The sequence below is a fragment of the Aegilops tauschii genome, chromosome 7 (genome assembly GCF_002575655.3).
Source record: "Aegilops tauschii subsp. strangulata cultivar AL8/78 chromosome 7, Aet v6.0, whole genome shotgun sequence".
In the NCBI taxonomy this organism is placed as follows: Eukaryota; Viridiplantae; Streptophyta; class Magnoliopsida; order Poales; family Poaceae; genus Aegilops; species Aegilops tauschii.
In genome coordinates, this window is record NC_053041.3 from 651,790,405 (window position 1) to 651,804,460 (window position 14,056).

Below are 14,056 nucleotides of genomic sequence, written 5' to 3' on the forward strand. Positions count from 1 at the left end.
TTTAGCAAGAAAATTAATAGAACTAGTTTATTTTTTTTAGTTCAAGCAATTAATCCCGCATCGACGTCGACGATGCCTATCCCGCATCCTCGTCGTCGACTCGGCGGAGGAGGCCGGCTTGATCAGAGGGGCCATGTCTGGGACTGGGCTCCGCCGGGCTGGTTTTGGGAGGTGCTACCTTCCGGTGGGCGTAGGTTGGTGAGGAGCCAGCCCATCGTTGACCCGATCCGTGTTTGGTGGCGGTCGCGTGGCCCAGTGACGGTGCCGAGGCTTCCGGACACCGCGGAGGTGGTACGTCACCGTGTCAGCGAGGAGGACCAGCACGTCCGTCGCTACATGGTTGCGTTGGAGGGCAGGTTCGACTATACCTGGCAGGTTCTCCAGGGATCTCACTGGAGCTATGATCATGTGATGGTTCTGTCCCTTTGGGTGTCCACCGCCCGCGCCGATACCCGTCGGGCGCTACTGTTCTAGCTATACTAGCGATGCTATATGTATAATAGTATTCGAGGTGTATTAGTGATAATATTCGACGATGTACGGACGCATGGAGATGATGTAGTTTTGCTTATAATTGAATGCATCCTAATTTGAATACTACTTTATTTTGTGATTGGATTTTGCTTATTGAATGCTCAAAGTGGAAAACTACTCCTACTTTGAATGCTAAAATTGGAGAGCACTATGCAAGGCGTATGCATATGATTAGTTGATAGCTTATAGGGCTTTTGTTTTCGCAGAAATCTAGGACCCCCGGCCCCTCCATCATCCCCGCCGTCGTCCCCGTCACCGCCCCCTTCGACATCGAGGTGAGACTAGCCAAATCCTCTTTTAGAAAGATAATTAAACGATATTTCGGGTTGACTGTAAGTCTGTCGAGTCTCCACCATATATGAGAGGACGAAGAATCCCGACTGTTGTCGTGGGGGTAGCTTCTCCTTCGTTCCCGTGTGCTAGACAATTTGGTGTAATGCACTCGAGAACGAAAGGAGGAGCTACCATACCATCACCGACGGTCGCAAATGTCAGAGAGGAATCAGTGAGGGAGAGTTCCACCATATATATATGAGAGGACGAAGAATCCCGACTGTTGTCGTGGGGGTCGCTTCTCCTTTGTTCCCGTGTGCTAGACATTTTGGTGTAATGCACTCGGGGACAAATGGAGGAGCGACCATCACCAACGTTCGAATGTATACACCACGTGAGCTGAGAGTTTTCAAGAAAAGACTCGACAAACCGATAGTCAACCCGTGATGAATAATAATGATCTAACTTAGGTTTTTTAGTACATATATTTAATTGTAGACGTTTAATATTTGAATTATGAACATAGGAAATGTCGTACTCGGACGACGAAAGTCTCCCGGGGGAGTGCGACTGGTGCCACGACGACCGAGGTCAGTGCGACAGGCCTCACCTGGACGAAGATTGGCGCTTCAGTATTAAGTTGGAGGAGACCTTCGATGTTGAAACGGTACGCAACGACGACAAGTGTTATTTTTTCGTAATTAAGCATGGTTCAACTATTTCAACGTGTACTTTTCATCTTTTACAATTCGGCTAGCTTATCCCATGCCATGCAAGACGCTACATCTTGGAGAGGATGGGTTTTGAAGACCATGAAAGTATGGAAACAAAGAAAATTCACCTAAGGACCCATCATGATATAGATTTTGAAGTAAATCTGTATAATTCTGAGAGCGTAACCCATTTTGGTTGCAAAAATTGGGAAGCATTTTGCAAGATGTATGGTTTTGATGAGGGTGTGCTTGTCACCATGGATCTTGGTGATCCTGACATCGAGCAAGACAATATGGACATTTGGGTCCTTGTTGATACGCCTCCAATTCTACCGCTATGTGAGTTTCTCAAACATAGTTATTAGCTAATTTATATTGTTCATTTCAAAATAGTTGACAGCTTATTTTCATTGGCAGCTTATTTTGATTTTTCAAACAATGTGCGGAACATGGTAGATAGAACCTACTACACCGATGGCTCTGAGTTAACTTATAATGAGAAAACTCATCTGGTCGAATTTTGTACTGATCTTGAGAATTACAATATCTATTGTAAAACTCCTCCACATTATGGTCAATACGTGCCACTAGTGCACGTGTTGAACTACGGTAACTACTATGGAGATACTCTGGTAAGATTTCTTACTATTACGACATCCGTGCATCTTTTGCATACTTCTAAAACTAGTACATCATTGCTAACTATGAAGTTATTACTATGTTTTTCAACAGATAATCCCAGAGGATTGTGTGCCTTATTTGATGTATCAGAATGGTAGGCTTGATGTTTTGAACATACAACCAGGTCATCCTACGAATCTCAATTGTCCATATCGGATTTCTAAAAGAAGTGGAGACATGCAAATCAAAGAATGGAAAAAATGTATGGACAGTCGCAAGGAGGTTCTTGGAAGCAAAAGGAAGCGAAGCGCAAGAATTGGAGACAGGATGATCTCCATTCTCCATAATGGAGAGTCAGGGTCTATATTGTTTTATGTTATTTTACCTTAAAGAGGGTATTTTGGTCCTACCTAATACTGATGATCATGTGCTAAGAACAATTAAGTAGGGTTGGTTCGATGACTATGAGGATGATGATCGTATGACTGGTTATTAATAACGAGTAGAAGTTGTATGATGATGATTAGTAGGACTTGTTATTATATATGATGATGCATGATGCGCGCATGAAGAGTTATTATATATCAGCGGGTGAAATGAACATGGATTGGATTGAAGTGAAGGCAACATGCATCATCATCCACATGTTGCCTTCACTTCAATCTAAGCCATGTTTAGGCATAGCAGTACGTAGCGTTGGTAAACCAAGCACGGAGATATAAGAGAGGACACTTCTCTCTAATAGCTACCTAATAACAACCAAATTAACCCCCAAAACCCCTAAATCAAGCCCTTTCAAAAAAACAAAAACCTCAGCTCCAGCCAGATGCTGACGCGTGGATGCCTATTGGTCCCGGTTGGTGTCACCAACCGGGACCAAAGGCCCCCCGGCCTGGGCTGGCCGCAGCGGCCACGTGGAGGCACATCTGTCCCGGTTCGTGTAAGAACCGGGACTAAAGGGTTAGGGCATTAGTAACGACCCTTTAGTCCCGGTTCAAAAACCGGGACAAAAGGCCCTTGCCAACCGGGACAATGGGCCCTTTTTCTACTAGTGTGCCCTTCTTTTTGTTAGGCAGTGTTGAATAATAATTCAATAAAATGGTTGTGTGCATAATTTTTTATGCAGAGGCCAGGGGTCTCAACCTCCTTTTTCAAGAAAAAAATGTATGCATTGTGCATAGTCAAAAGATTGATGGGCTATTTATATGCTAGCTGGCATTAAAGTGTATAAAGCGTACTGTTAAGTCGCAGTTGCATGCAACTCAAAAGGCAAGAAAGCGATCCAGAAGAAATATACCAATCTAGTGAGGACGTTAGCTAGTCAATCTAGAAAGAAGAAGAAAGACGAACGATCCGTGCTTGTGATCGTGCATGCGTGTACGTGACTTCTGATGCTCAAGCTAGCGACTTGTACGTACCTCATGGAGTCGTGGTCGTACTTACGATTTGAAATTGGAACCTCAGTCTATCATCTATTAATAATAGTAGTTAAGGAGATAATTGCATGTTTTATTAGCAGAAAACCAAACGCAAATTGGTACAACACACGCACAAGACACAGCACCTCAGTCGACCTGGCCATCCACAGAGACCCGCACACTATTAAAGAGAGGGACTCTATTGAGAGAAATTTTCATTGTCATCACTTCTCCCCAAGGAAATCGACTCCGACTTCACCACGGAGGACCAACCAAGAGCCCTCACCGTGGCTGATGCACGAGATCTCTGTCGACCTATGTGAAACAACAGGCCAGGTGCGTCGAGGACTAGCTAGGCAGCAAGCTGTAAGTGTCCAAGTCCTTATCTTGTGAAAGGTGGTGAGACTATGAGATAAAGGTTTGTTTTTAAGACCTAAAGAATAATCTTATATTATGGGACGGGGGAGTACTATGTGATAGTATTTGCTAACAATATAGAGACGTACATTTGTGATATCTGATACGTGAGCTAGGTAGCATGCAGGAAAGGAAGGAAATTTGAAGGATCAATGGAAAGAGAGATAGGCATGCACTTGTGATTTGTGGTACTTTAGCTAGTGCAGCATGCATTTTTAGTTTTAGCCATTCTTCTTCTTCTCTTTTCCTTTTTGCAATTGGGGATTAAGCTAGCTAGCGGTCGTCGGTACATGTATGGATCCTCTTTCAGCCGAGCGCCTGAAAAAGATAGACCACTATCGATCGACCCATGTACGTATATGTTACCTATAAGTCTTGTTCATAATTAAGAAGAAGAGGGTTCACAAAAGCCAAATAAGCTAGATTACATATATGCAGTATCAATGTTTATTAAATCACGCATCACCACAACAATGCCACTAACATTTCCTATACACATAAACAACTTATTATGTGTACTACAAATGGCCATAGAGACCACCCACGTAATGACCGGTCTCATACAATGTACCATCCTTGGGGTGCTCCCAAACCTAGTAGGTTAATATATACTGTATATAATTGGGCCGGGTCAATTTGAACGCTTGGCCATTAATAAAGAGAATGCGTTAAGGAACTTACTCTGGAGAGGATGGAGGAGGCCGTTAAGGAAGTTACTCTGGATAGCACTCATACGACGGCGAGTTCCTCTTGTACAGCACGCCGCCGGCAGCCATGGATGTCGATCTGCTATGTACGTAAAGCCAGCTTAATTTGAAGGTCAATCAATTCAAAAGGGCCCTAATCTAATCTATCTACTAGAGTACTCAGCTAACTTCTCCGGGTCCGGGGGCATATATATAGATTAGATTAGGAGTAGATTTGAGATGGAATCGAGATGATCAGTTCAGTATCCGACTCGCACCAATCAACCAACAAACTAATTAATCCTCGCCGGGGCACTTTAGATTTATTTACCACTACTCATGGGCCCTTTATTTCAATACTATATATATGGGCTCTGCTGGGCTGGCTAGTTATGGATTATCTTCTTTGCGGGTCGGGTACTTACGGATTTTTAGTTTTTGAACCTTGCTACATTTGATGACTAGTACGTAGTGTATATAGTTTTTTTTTAAATCAAATCTCATAAACTTCGATCAAGTTTGAGGCAAAAAATGTTTACATTTAGAATGTCAAAAATATATCATCAGATTCATCATAAGATGTAGTTTCATATTTTCTATATTTCGTATTTTTGATATTAATAGTTTTCTTTATAACTTAGTCAAAGCCTGTGAAGTTTGACTTAAAAAAAATCTATACGCACTATGTTACGGAACCAGTGGGGGAGGGGGGTTAATTATATTACCACCTCGTCCCCCACCCCTGGAAAGACTAACCTCGTTGCCATTTTGCTGAGCAGGCATTATGCCTACAAGAAGTACATGTACCACTTTTTTCTTTCAAAATAACTCTGTTTTGCGAAATTCCTTTCAAAGTAACTATACGATTGAATTTTCATATGTTCAAACGTTGTGGGCGTAATAGTCTGCTTTTTTCTCAAAAAGCACTCAAATCTTAGGTGCATTCCAATTCTAACTATGTTAGGATATACTATTAATTAGGTAGTACATTGAACTTAGTTGAAACTTAGCTAAAACCAACTCTAAATATACCTATCGGGGTGGACACGGATCTTGGACGTCGGGCCTCTAACGCTGTCCCCACTGCCAGAGTTGTCGTCGGTGTCGGTCCAGTCGCGGGTGCCGCATCAGCCGCCTCGGTATATACCCTGGGATGTGGCGGCGCGCTCGCGACGGCGCACCTCCGATGTCTCTCCTTCCACCGGGCGTCATGCTCAGATTCTAGGAGCCCCTCCCGCAGTGCCTCGGCATTGATCCGGTGCCAGCTGCAGGCATCCGAATCCTTGGCGTCTCCAAACGGTCGTGTGCCAAAGCGGTGGTGAGATCCGGAGCAGTGAGGCTGTGTGACGGCAACTCATGCTGCTTGGCGATGGATGCCGAGCGCCGCTCCCGGCGATGAGCCACTCAACCCGCCAGGGGCGGAGCCAGAAAATTTGGCCATTGGGTTCACTTCATGACTCCTCTGGTTCGTCATGGACTCGGAAAGCTAAGCCTTGATGCAACAAGTATCTCACCGAATCAATGGAAGCATTAAGCCAGATTCGATTTTGCTTTTTTGTAAGATCAGTTTGCTTATCAAGAGCAACCTGAATTTACGGATCTTGATCATCAAAGCATCACATCTTTCTATTGCTACATTATAAAAGCTATTAACATTATCATTATCCTCATGAGTATCGATCTAGTCTGCTTTTCCTGTTCCAACCGTTAATTTCAAATGCATCCCTCCCAGGTTGTCCATGATTGTAATCTCTAAAAAGGTCAGAAGGCTTTATGCACTTTGTCACCACAACGACGATATTCATCAAATCAATCTGGATTCAATCTCCGTCGAGTTAATATCTCCAGTCTCCCTCTGCGGGTAATGAAAATTAGAAGGTGGCATGTAAGGTCCTCTCGTTAAATATATGCACCTAATCTTATCTTGCTTCTTTGGATTTTCTGTGTACTCTGAATTCTCTTCTGATCAGCCGGATTATAAGGCAATTAATCTAAGTTAATTTCTGTATGAATAGTATGCTTCAGGAGACTAACTGTTGTGATATTTGATGCAGTTAACCTACGTCTAATGCGTGACCTTGATGTGCCTGTATAATTATGTCAATCTGGTGGCCGAGTTTTCTTGGACAAATACTATTTTCATAGCCTAGATCAATCAAAGTCCATGGAGAAAAACAAATAAAAAAACTAGGGCAAAAAAGTCACTACCGTACTGGGCTTTTAGGCTAGATTGAACATACACACGAGAGAGAAGAGATGCGGCAATGCAATCTAATTACCTCAAATTTTGGGCTTCAGTTATTGCCGATGTCCATCTGCAGCCGCTGCTTGCCGCGGGCGCCGAGCAAAACGAACAGGCGAGATAAGGAATCAGAGAAGGGAACAGAAGAACGATGAAAAAAATCTTCGACGAGGCGTGCCGCATGCGTTTTCTCAGGAAACGTTTACGTGACGCCCGCACTCCCGGGCTAGGGCACGGGAATGGATTCGTTGGCTTTTGCCTTTTGGGCTCTTTGTTCCACGTGAGGTGTGATGGGGTCAGTCAAGATATTTTACTGAGTGCAGTTGAACACGTACATATAGACAGTACGGGGCAACATTCATTGGGTTCAGTTGAACCCAATAGTTATACGCTAGCTCCGGCGCTGCAACCCGCCGAGGACTAGCTCGCAGCGGCGCAGCGATGAGGAGGGCAAGCACTGGCTCTAAGAAGGTGAGTCCGCGCGGCAATTTATTTTTATTTCTTTCAGTGAAATGCCCACTTGACTCATGATTCAGAAGATCCCTTTTTAGAAATTGATGTCAAAGAGGGAGAGAGAGCACATCAAAACTTATCACATAAGAGAGAATGCACGCCTTAAGCTTCTCTAGATGCTTATTATTCATAGAGGAGAGAAGTCAAATGTCTTCAAGAGGGAAAAGACATGTCAGTATGTTTGTTATATGATTGATTTTGCTTTGATTTTCTTTTGCCCTATCTTCTCCCATTATCCAATGTAAGATTCAAGGGGAGAAAGACTTTTAAGGGAATGAAACCTTCGAATTCATTGCATATCTTTATTCTTTGGGGACATGTCCATATCCAAATAGAGTACTAAGTACTCACTCTCTGCATGCCATCCCGATCTTGGTAATCTTGTGATTTTCTCAACTTGCTTTGTTTAGTAGGTGTTCTTGTGTTATCTAACCCTATTTTCTCAAGTTCATCTCCTCCAAAGTCAGCTCAAGACCACAAGGTAAGTATATGCATAACACTCATGTGCATGATGATCTCTTGCTAATGTACATACTGTTTGCAAGAAGGACTCATGAACATGAAGGTATATTTCCTATATCTACATCATTTGCTCTGATGCATATAGTCAAGATACATGTAACTCATTGCTTGCTCTGACATGTCTATGCGTTCACATGCTCTTATAATCTATCTTCACATGATTGCATACATGTAGGGGGAACCTATGCATGTTACATGTCCTTCCAAAGCTTTACATGTCATTCTTCATATCTTTATCTAAAACTTTGATTATGTTGTCATCAATTACCAAAAAGGGGAGATTTAAAGCACAAGTGCTCTCTGGGTGATTTTGATAATTAATGTCAACATATCTTTTGTTAGACTAATGTTTTCATCTAGTATATTTCAGAGAGTTCAATAAAGGCGTGGCATGGACAAGAGGATCCGGAACCCCTTCAAGATGCTAAGGACAAACATTGGCAAAAGCTCAAGACTCTACATTCTCATTTTAGTGGTCCAAGATCACATTGAGTCCATAGAAAAGACAATACTATTAAAAGGGATGAAGTGTTGCTTAATGGCTTGCTTGCTCAAAGTGCTTAGAGATATGCTCCAAAGCCCTCAACCACTTTCTTATTTCCACATATGTCCTAAACATAAAGTCAAACTCGGCGCCAACGAGTTCACTTGACATAGCCACTGCCTAATCAGTTCGGTCTCACCGATGGGATCTCAGTCTCACCGAGATGGGCTTGCAAACTCTCTGATTACCTGTTGCAATTATTTCGATCCCATCGAGATATGCACTCGGTCCCACCGAGTTTGCTTGACCAACTCTTTGTTTGCTCATTACCAAAATCGGTCTCACCGAGTTTGTGTGTAATCGGTCAAACCGAGTTGAGGTTTTACCCTAATCCTAGCACATCGATCCCACCAAGTTGATCATGTCGGTCCCACCGAAAATCATAACGTTCACATTTTGAACTGAATCGGTCTGACCGAGTTTCACTATTCGGTCCCACCGAGTTTGGTAAATTGTGTGTACCGGTCATATTTTGTGTGGAGGCTATATATACCCCTCCACCCATCCTCCATTCGTGGAGAGAGTCATCTGAACGTGCCTACACTTCCAGCATTCATTTTCTGAGAGAGAACCACCTACTCATGTGTTGAGACCAAGATATTCCAGTCCAACCACAAGAATCTTGATCTCTAGCCTTCCCCAAGTGGTTTTCCACTCAAATTATCTTTCCACCATATCCAAATCTGTGAGAGAGAGTTGAGTGTTGGGGAGACTATCATTTGAAGCACAAGAGCAAGAAGTTCATCATCAACACACCATCTATTACCTTTTGGAGAGTGGTGTCTCCTAGATTTGTTAGGTGTAACTTGGAAGCCTCCGTCAAGATTGTGGAGTTGAACCAAGGAGTTTGTAAGGGCAAGGAGATCGCCTATTTCGTGAAGATCTACCCAAATGAGGCAAGTCCTTCGTGGGCCATGGCCATGGTGGCATAGACAAGGTTGCTTCTTCGTGGACCCTTCGTGGGTGGAGCCCTCTGTGGAATCGCGCAACCGTTACCCTTCGTGGGTTGAAGTCTCCACCAACATGGACGTACGATAGCACCACCTATCGGAACCACGCCAAAAATCTTCGTGTCTCCAATTGCGTTTGCATACTCCAATCCCATCCCTTTACTTTCTTGCAACTTGCAAGCTTTACTTTCCGCTGCTCATATACTCTTGCCATGCTTGCTTAAAATGTATTGTAAATGTTTAAACTTGTGCTAAAATTCCACCTTAACTTGAAGAACTTAAAAACTGCTACTTTTCTTTGTTAGGGGTCTAATCACCCCCCCCCCCCCTAGACACCTCTTCTCAATCCTTTCAAGGGATCATCGACATCCTGCAGGAGTACATCATGAGGAAGAAGGTCAAGCACGCCTACAAGTCCGTCAAGTATAACCCCCAGTCGATATCCGTCGCCGAGCCCCGGTTCTACTCGGAGCGCTTCCTCAACTTCATCCACATCGTCTTCCCGGAAAACTCACCCACCCAATAATTCATTCATCTTTCCTTCCTTCTCCCCAGCAAGAAAAAATGTAACAAATGTGCTCTGCTTGCTATATTTGTTGTTCATGTGTGTGGTTTGATATGGTTGGGAGCGAAAGCAATGTGTGTATTTTGTTAAAAAGCAGCATCGACAAAACTAGTCATGAGGAGTGAGTGCTCCATTATGGATGGATGTGGTTTGGGTTTTCTACCATATTGAGATGACCAACAAACCCCATCTGGACAAGGCGAAGGCAGTAGCCGACGCGGCTCCGGTTGATGCGGACCCAGAGGAGAACATGATCGTCGTCCAACCGGCAGCAGCCGACGCGGCTCCGATCAACGCGGAGCCAGAGGAGAACATGATCGTCATCCAGCCGGCAGCAGCCGATGCGGCTCCGGTCGTCCATGGCGGCCCGGCTCCGGTGGCCCCCAACTGGCGCGTGAGTACTGGATCAAGCTTATCGGTCTGATTTTCACCGGACTCATTGCGTTGGCGGGCCTTGGGACGCTCATCATGAAACTGATAGAGTAATTGGGTAAATGTGAAGTGCGAAGACTGCCAACTGGGGTAACTGTGATGTGGAGAGATTAATTATGTTTGAGTAATCGGCATATAAGTGCCAGCATCGAACTTCCATATAATCGGCAATAAGAAAAGTAATTAATTCTATGCGTTGCCCCTTTTGTTTCTTTTATTTAATTGTACAAAAGAAACACATCCGCGAAGTTCTGCAACAAATTCAACATACCAACACACTAGCAGAGGGAAAGCAATGTGTTAATATGAGGGGGCCAATGCCACCCCCCCCCCCCCCCCCCCCCCCCGCCAGCTTTGAACCAATTTTTGTAAAAAAAAAGAGGGCTTACATGGGTAAAAAAATTAGCCTTTGCCCTCCCGTGTCCCCCAAGGGCCATGGTTTGTCTTTTGCCCTTCGTGGGAAGATATCGGGTTTGTTTGGTTCGGCGCCCCAAGAAATCCATCAAAATATTTGACGTTGACTTCAACACTGGCCTCTCTTTAGATCTCGTCCAATTTTTAGATTCGCCTTAGCCCCAAACAGCTTGCCCTATTGGTTTCTTAGCCGATATTTTTGGTGAGTGACTGGCAGTCGAATCCTTCAGCAATTATTTGGCGTGCCAATATAAACATTGGAATAGATCCCACGCATAACATGTCTTGGATAAATAAGGTTGGTCTTTCTCTTTCCTTGGTAAAAGCAGAAAGATAAATATTCTCTTGATGTCCTTCCGTTTGAACCAACTCTCATTCCTTTCATCCCAATACACATGCGCATGCAAGGCCGTTGAACAAAACATGAGCTTGGTTGATCTTCCGATTGCACTAGCACAAAAATAAGTAATATCATTTTTCCATCTGGCATGCGAAGCTACATGTTGGTATGAGTTTGCATGCGGGAGGTCTCTTCCAGAATTTGCATGCACCACGTCCTTTTCTTCAACGAGACTTCTTGATGCAGCTAACAAATCAACAGAAACAATATCAGTACTAGGGGTAGCCACGACCATATCACAATATTGGCATGGCGAGCACAAGAAGGATCCAAACGGACCTATCGTCTAGCTCCGACACTGCATACTAGCATAGAATTTATCAAAAGAACGTATTGTTAAGTTTAATCTTGTAATAATTCTATAATAAAAATATTTAATTTATCAATTGCCAATTCGAATTAACCCATAACCATCATTAATTAGTTGGCTCCATTTATCAATTTTGAGTTCCGATTTGTAATCACAGCCAAACCTTGAAGGCAAAATCATACTTTGAACTTAAAATGGAAGTCATAATTTAAACTGGAAAGACGTGAAGTCGTTGGAGGTCCTGCCTCAGTGGATTGGTCTGCCCGGTGCGCTTGTTTCTAGCTCCTGCCTCGCTGGCACGCACCTCCGCCCTATGCCTACCTGGTGTCATGGGACGAGACTTGCATGCTCCCCCGACGTGTGCCCATCCGTGCTCCCGCGTACGTGGCTTGATTTGATTGGAACAAAATAAGACCCGACCTCATCCCCTTAAAATCAGGGGGGAGATGATTAGATTAGAAAGAAAAAAGGAAAAAAGACAGTCGTAGGATGAAGTGGGAGCACGGATGGGAGCATGGGGAGAGAGCAGGCAAGCCGGATCCGGTGTCATGCGTCACCAGCTTATGCCTCGTTGGACGCTACGGTTCGCCATCGCGGCGTGGTCGGTTGGAGAATTTGAGTCATCAAGTTCATCCTCTAGGATACAAGAAAACTTGTTTCAAAGATACAAGGCGATATTTCTTGGGGAAAGCCGACACCTAGAGAGTAGGAAAGAACAACAAAGCTAGCTATTAGATCGCGTAGTCGTACATTTTGGGTTTAGGCATTGGACGTGCGCTACGGCCTGCCAATTGTTTTTTTTCAGATATAGTGAAGTACTCGGCTGATGTACACGGTGGTCCATGGACCACCCTGTCCACCCTCCGAATAAGCCACTGCTCCATAACGGCGAATCCATTGGGCTGGGCATGGGCGGTGGCCTGTTCCTCCTTGCCGTCCTTGCGGGCACCGTCTAGTGCTGGTGCGTCCACCAGGACAAGGTGAAGGTGTGCAACAACCGACGCGGCTCCGGTCGACGCGGACCCAGAGGAGAACATGATCATCGTCCAGCCGGCAGCAGCCGACGCGGCTCCGGTTGACGCGGACCCAGAGGAGAACATGATCATCGTCCAGCCGGCAGCAGCCGACGCGGCTCCGGTGGACGCGAACCCAGAGGAGAACATGATCGTCCTCCAGTCGGCAGCAACCGACGCGGCTCCGGTCATCCATGGCGGCCAGGCTCCGGTGGCCCCCAACTAACGTATATGGCTGAAGATTATGGGTCTGATTTTCAAGTTGTCCTTGAGAAACTTGAGCTTCGAGAGGCCTCCGATAAAGAAGCTGTCTCTGCAGAGGCGCTGGAGCATCGGAGTGGCCATCGAGAAGATCATCGGCGGTGAGCCAAGTGGTGCATTTTCTGAAACACAAAAACAGGGTTGTGATGAAGACATGGCCGGTTTCTCGAAAGGGAGTACGCGCAAGGCATTCTGATCAGCGAGGTCATTCTAAACAAGAGCTGCCTGTCCTGGATTCATCCAAGAAACTGAGCCGTCGACATAGCAGGGCGGCCAAGGATGTCAAAAGGCCTGGGGAGATGATAATCAAAGGGCACAGAAGCTATGACCTGATGCTCTGTTTACAGCTTGGAATCAGGTAATAATGCATATATATTGCAAAGCATCTGCCTAATCTGAATTTTCAACAGCTTAATTCCTTCTCTTCATTATTAGTTGTGCATATAGGTTGTCCTTTCATTGTTAGTTCAGATCCAAGTCTTTAAAAGGTTAAAGACTTGAATCTGAACTTAAGTAAGCATGTTGTCCCCGAAAAATCAATTTGGTATTTAATGGATAATTAATGCATAAATAAATAAATAATAAACAAGAATAAAAAAAGAAGAAAAAAGGGAAGCCACGAAACAGTCAACAGGAGTCAACCCCCATTTCCTTTCCGTCCCCCTCTCCGCGCCGCCATGGATCCCGCCGCCGACGACGGCCGCTCACCTTCACCCGTCACGGACCCAGACGACGGCGACGGCGGCAGCGACAAGCCGCCCACGCGCGTGGAGGTCGTCGGGAAGGCCGCCATGGAACCCTCGCCGTCGCCGCCGGACTCCACCGTCTCCGACGACCAAGGTACCCGTCCTGCTCCTCGCCCCCTCCGCTCCCAAGCCCCAACCGCAGGCGGCATCGGTTCCGATCCAGTTCGATTCACGCATTTCGATTTGCCAGTCGCCCTCTCCTCTCCACCGGGCACGCCCGCCCTGGACCCAGAAGACGGCGGCGGCAGCGACGACCTGACGCGCGCCGTGTCCCTGCTGTCGCTCGCGGAGGCGGGGCTCACCCTCACCGCCCCCGCGCCGTGGATCCGTCCTCCCACGGTCACCAAGGTACCCACCCGCATTCCCCGCTCATCACACCTGTTTTGCGCGTGGTTCGACAGACTCCATTTGCCACTCCGATTGCTCTCCTTCTGACGATGAACACACGCGCGGCTGGGAACCACATGATGATGATCTCGCAA

The 14,056-nt window shown here is 45.4% G+C and overlaps 1 protein-coding gene across 1 annotated transcript; it reads left to right on the forward strand.

Annotated features, from left to right (window-relative positions):
• Positions 1-13,451: 13,451 nt before the first annotated feature.
• Positions 13,452-14,022, forward strand: LOC141027948 (uncharacterized). The gene is made up of 2 exons (XM_073505617.1): positions 13,452-13,668; positions 13,765-14,022. Exons 1-2 carry the CDS (start codon positions 13,506-13,508, stop codon positions 14,007-14,009), a joined length of 408 nt encoding a protein of 135 aa, XP_073361718.1. The 5' UTR covers positions 13,452-13,505; the 3' UTR covers positions 14,010-14,022.
• The last annotated feature ends 34 nt before the right edge of the window (positions 14,023-14,056 follow it).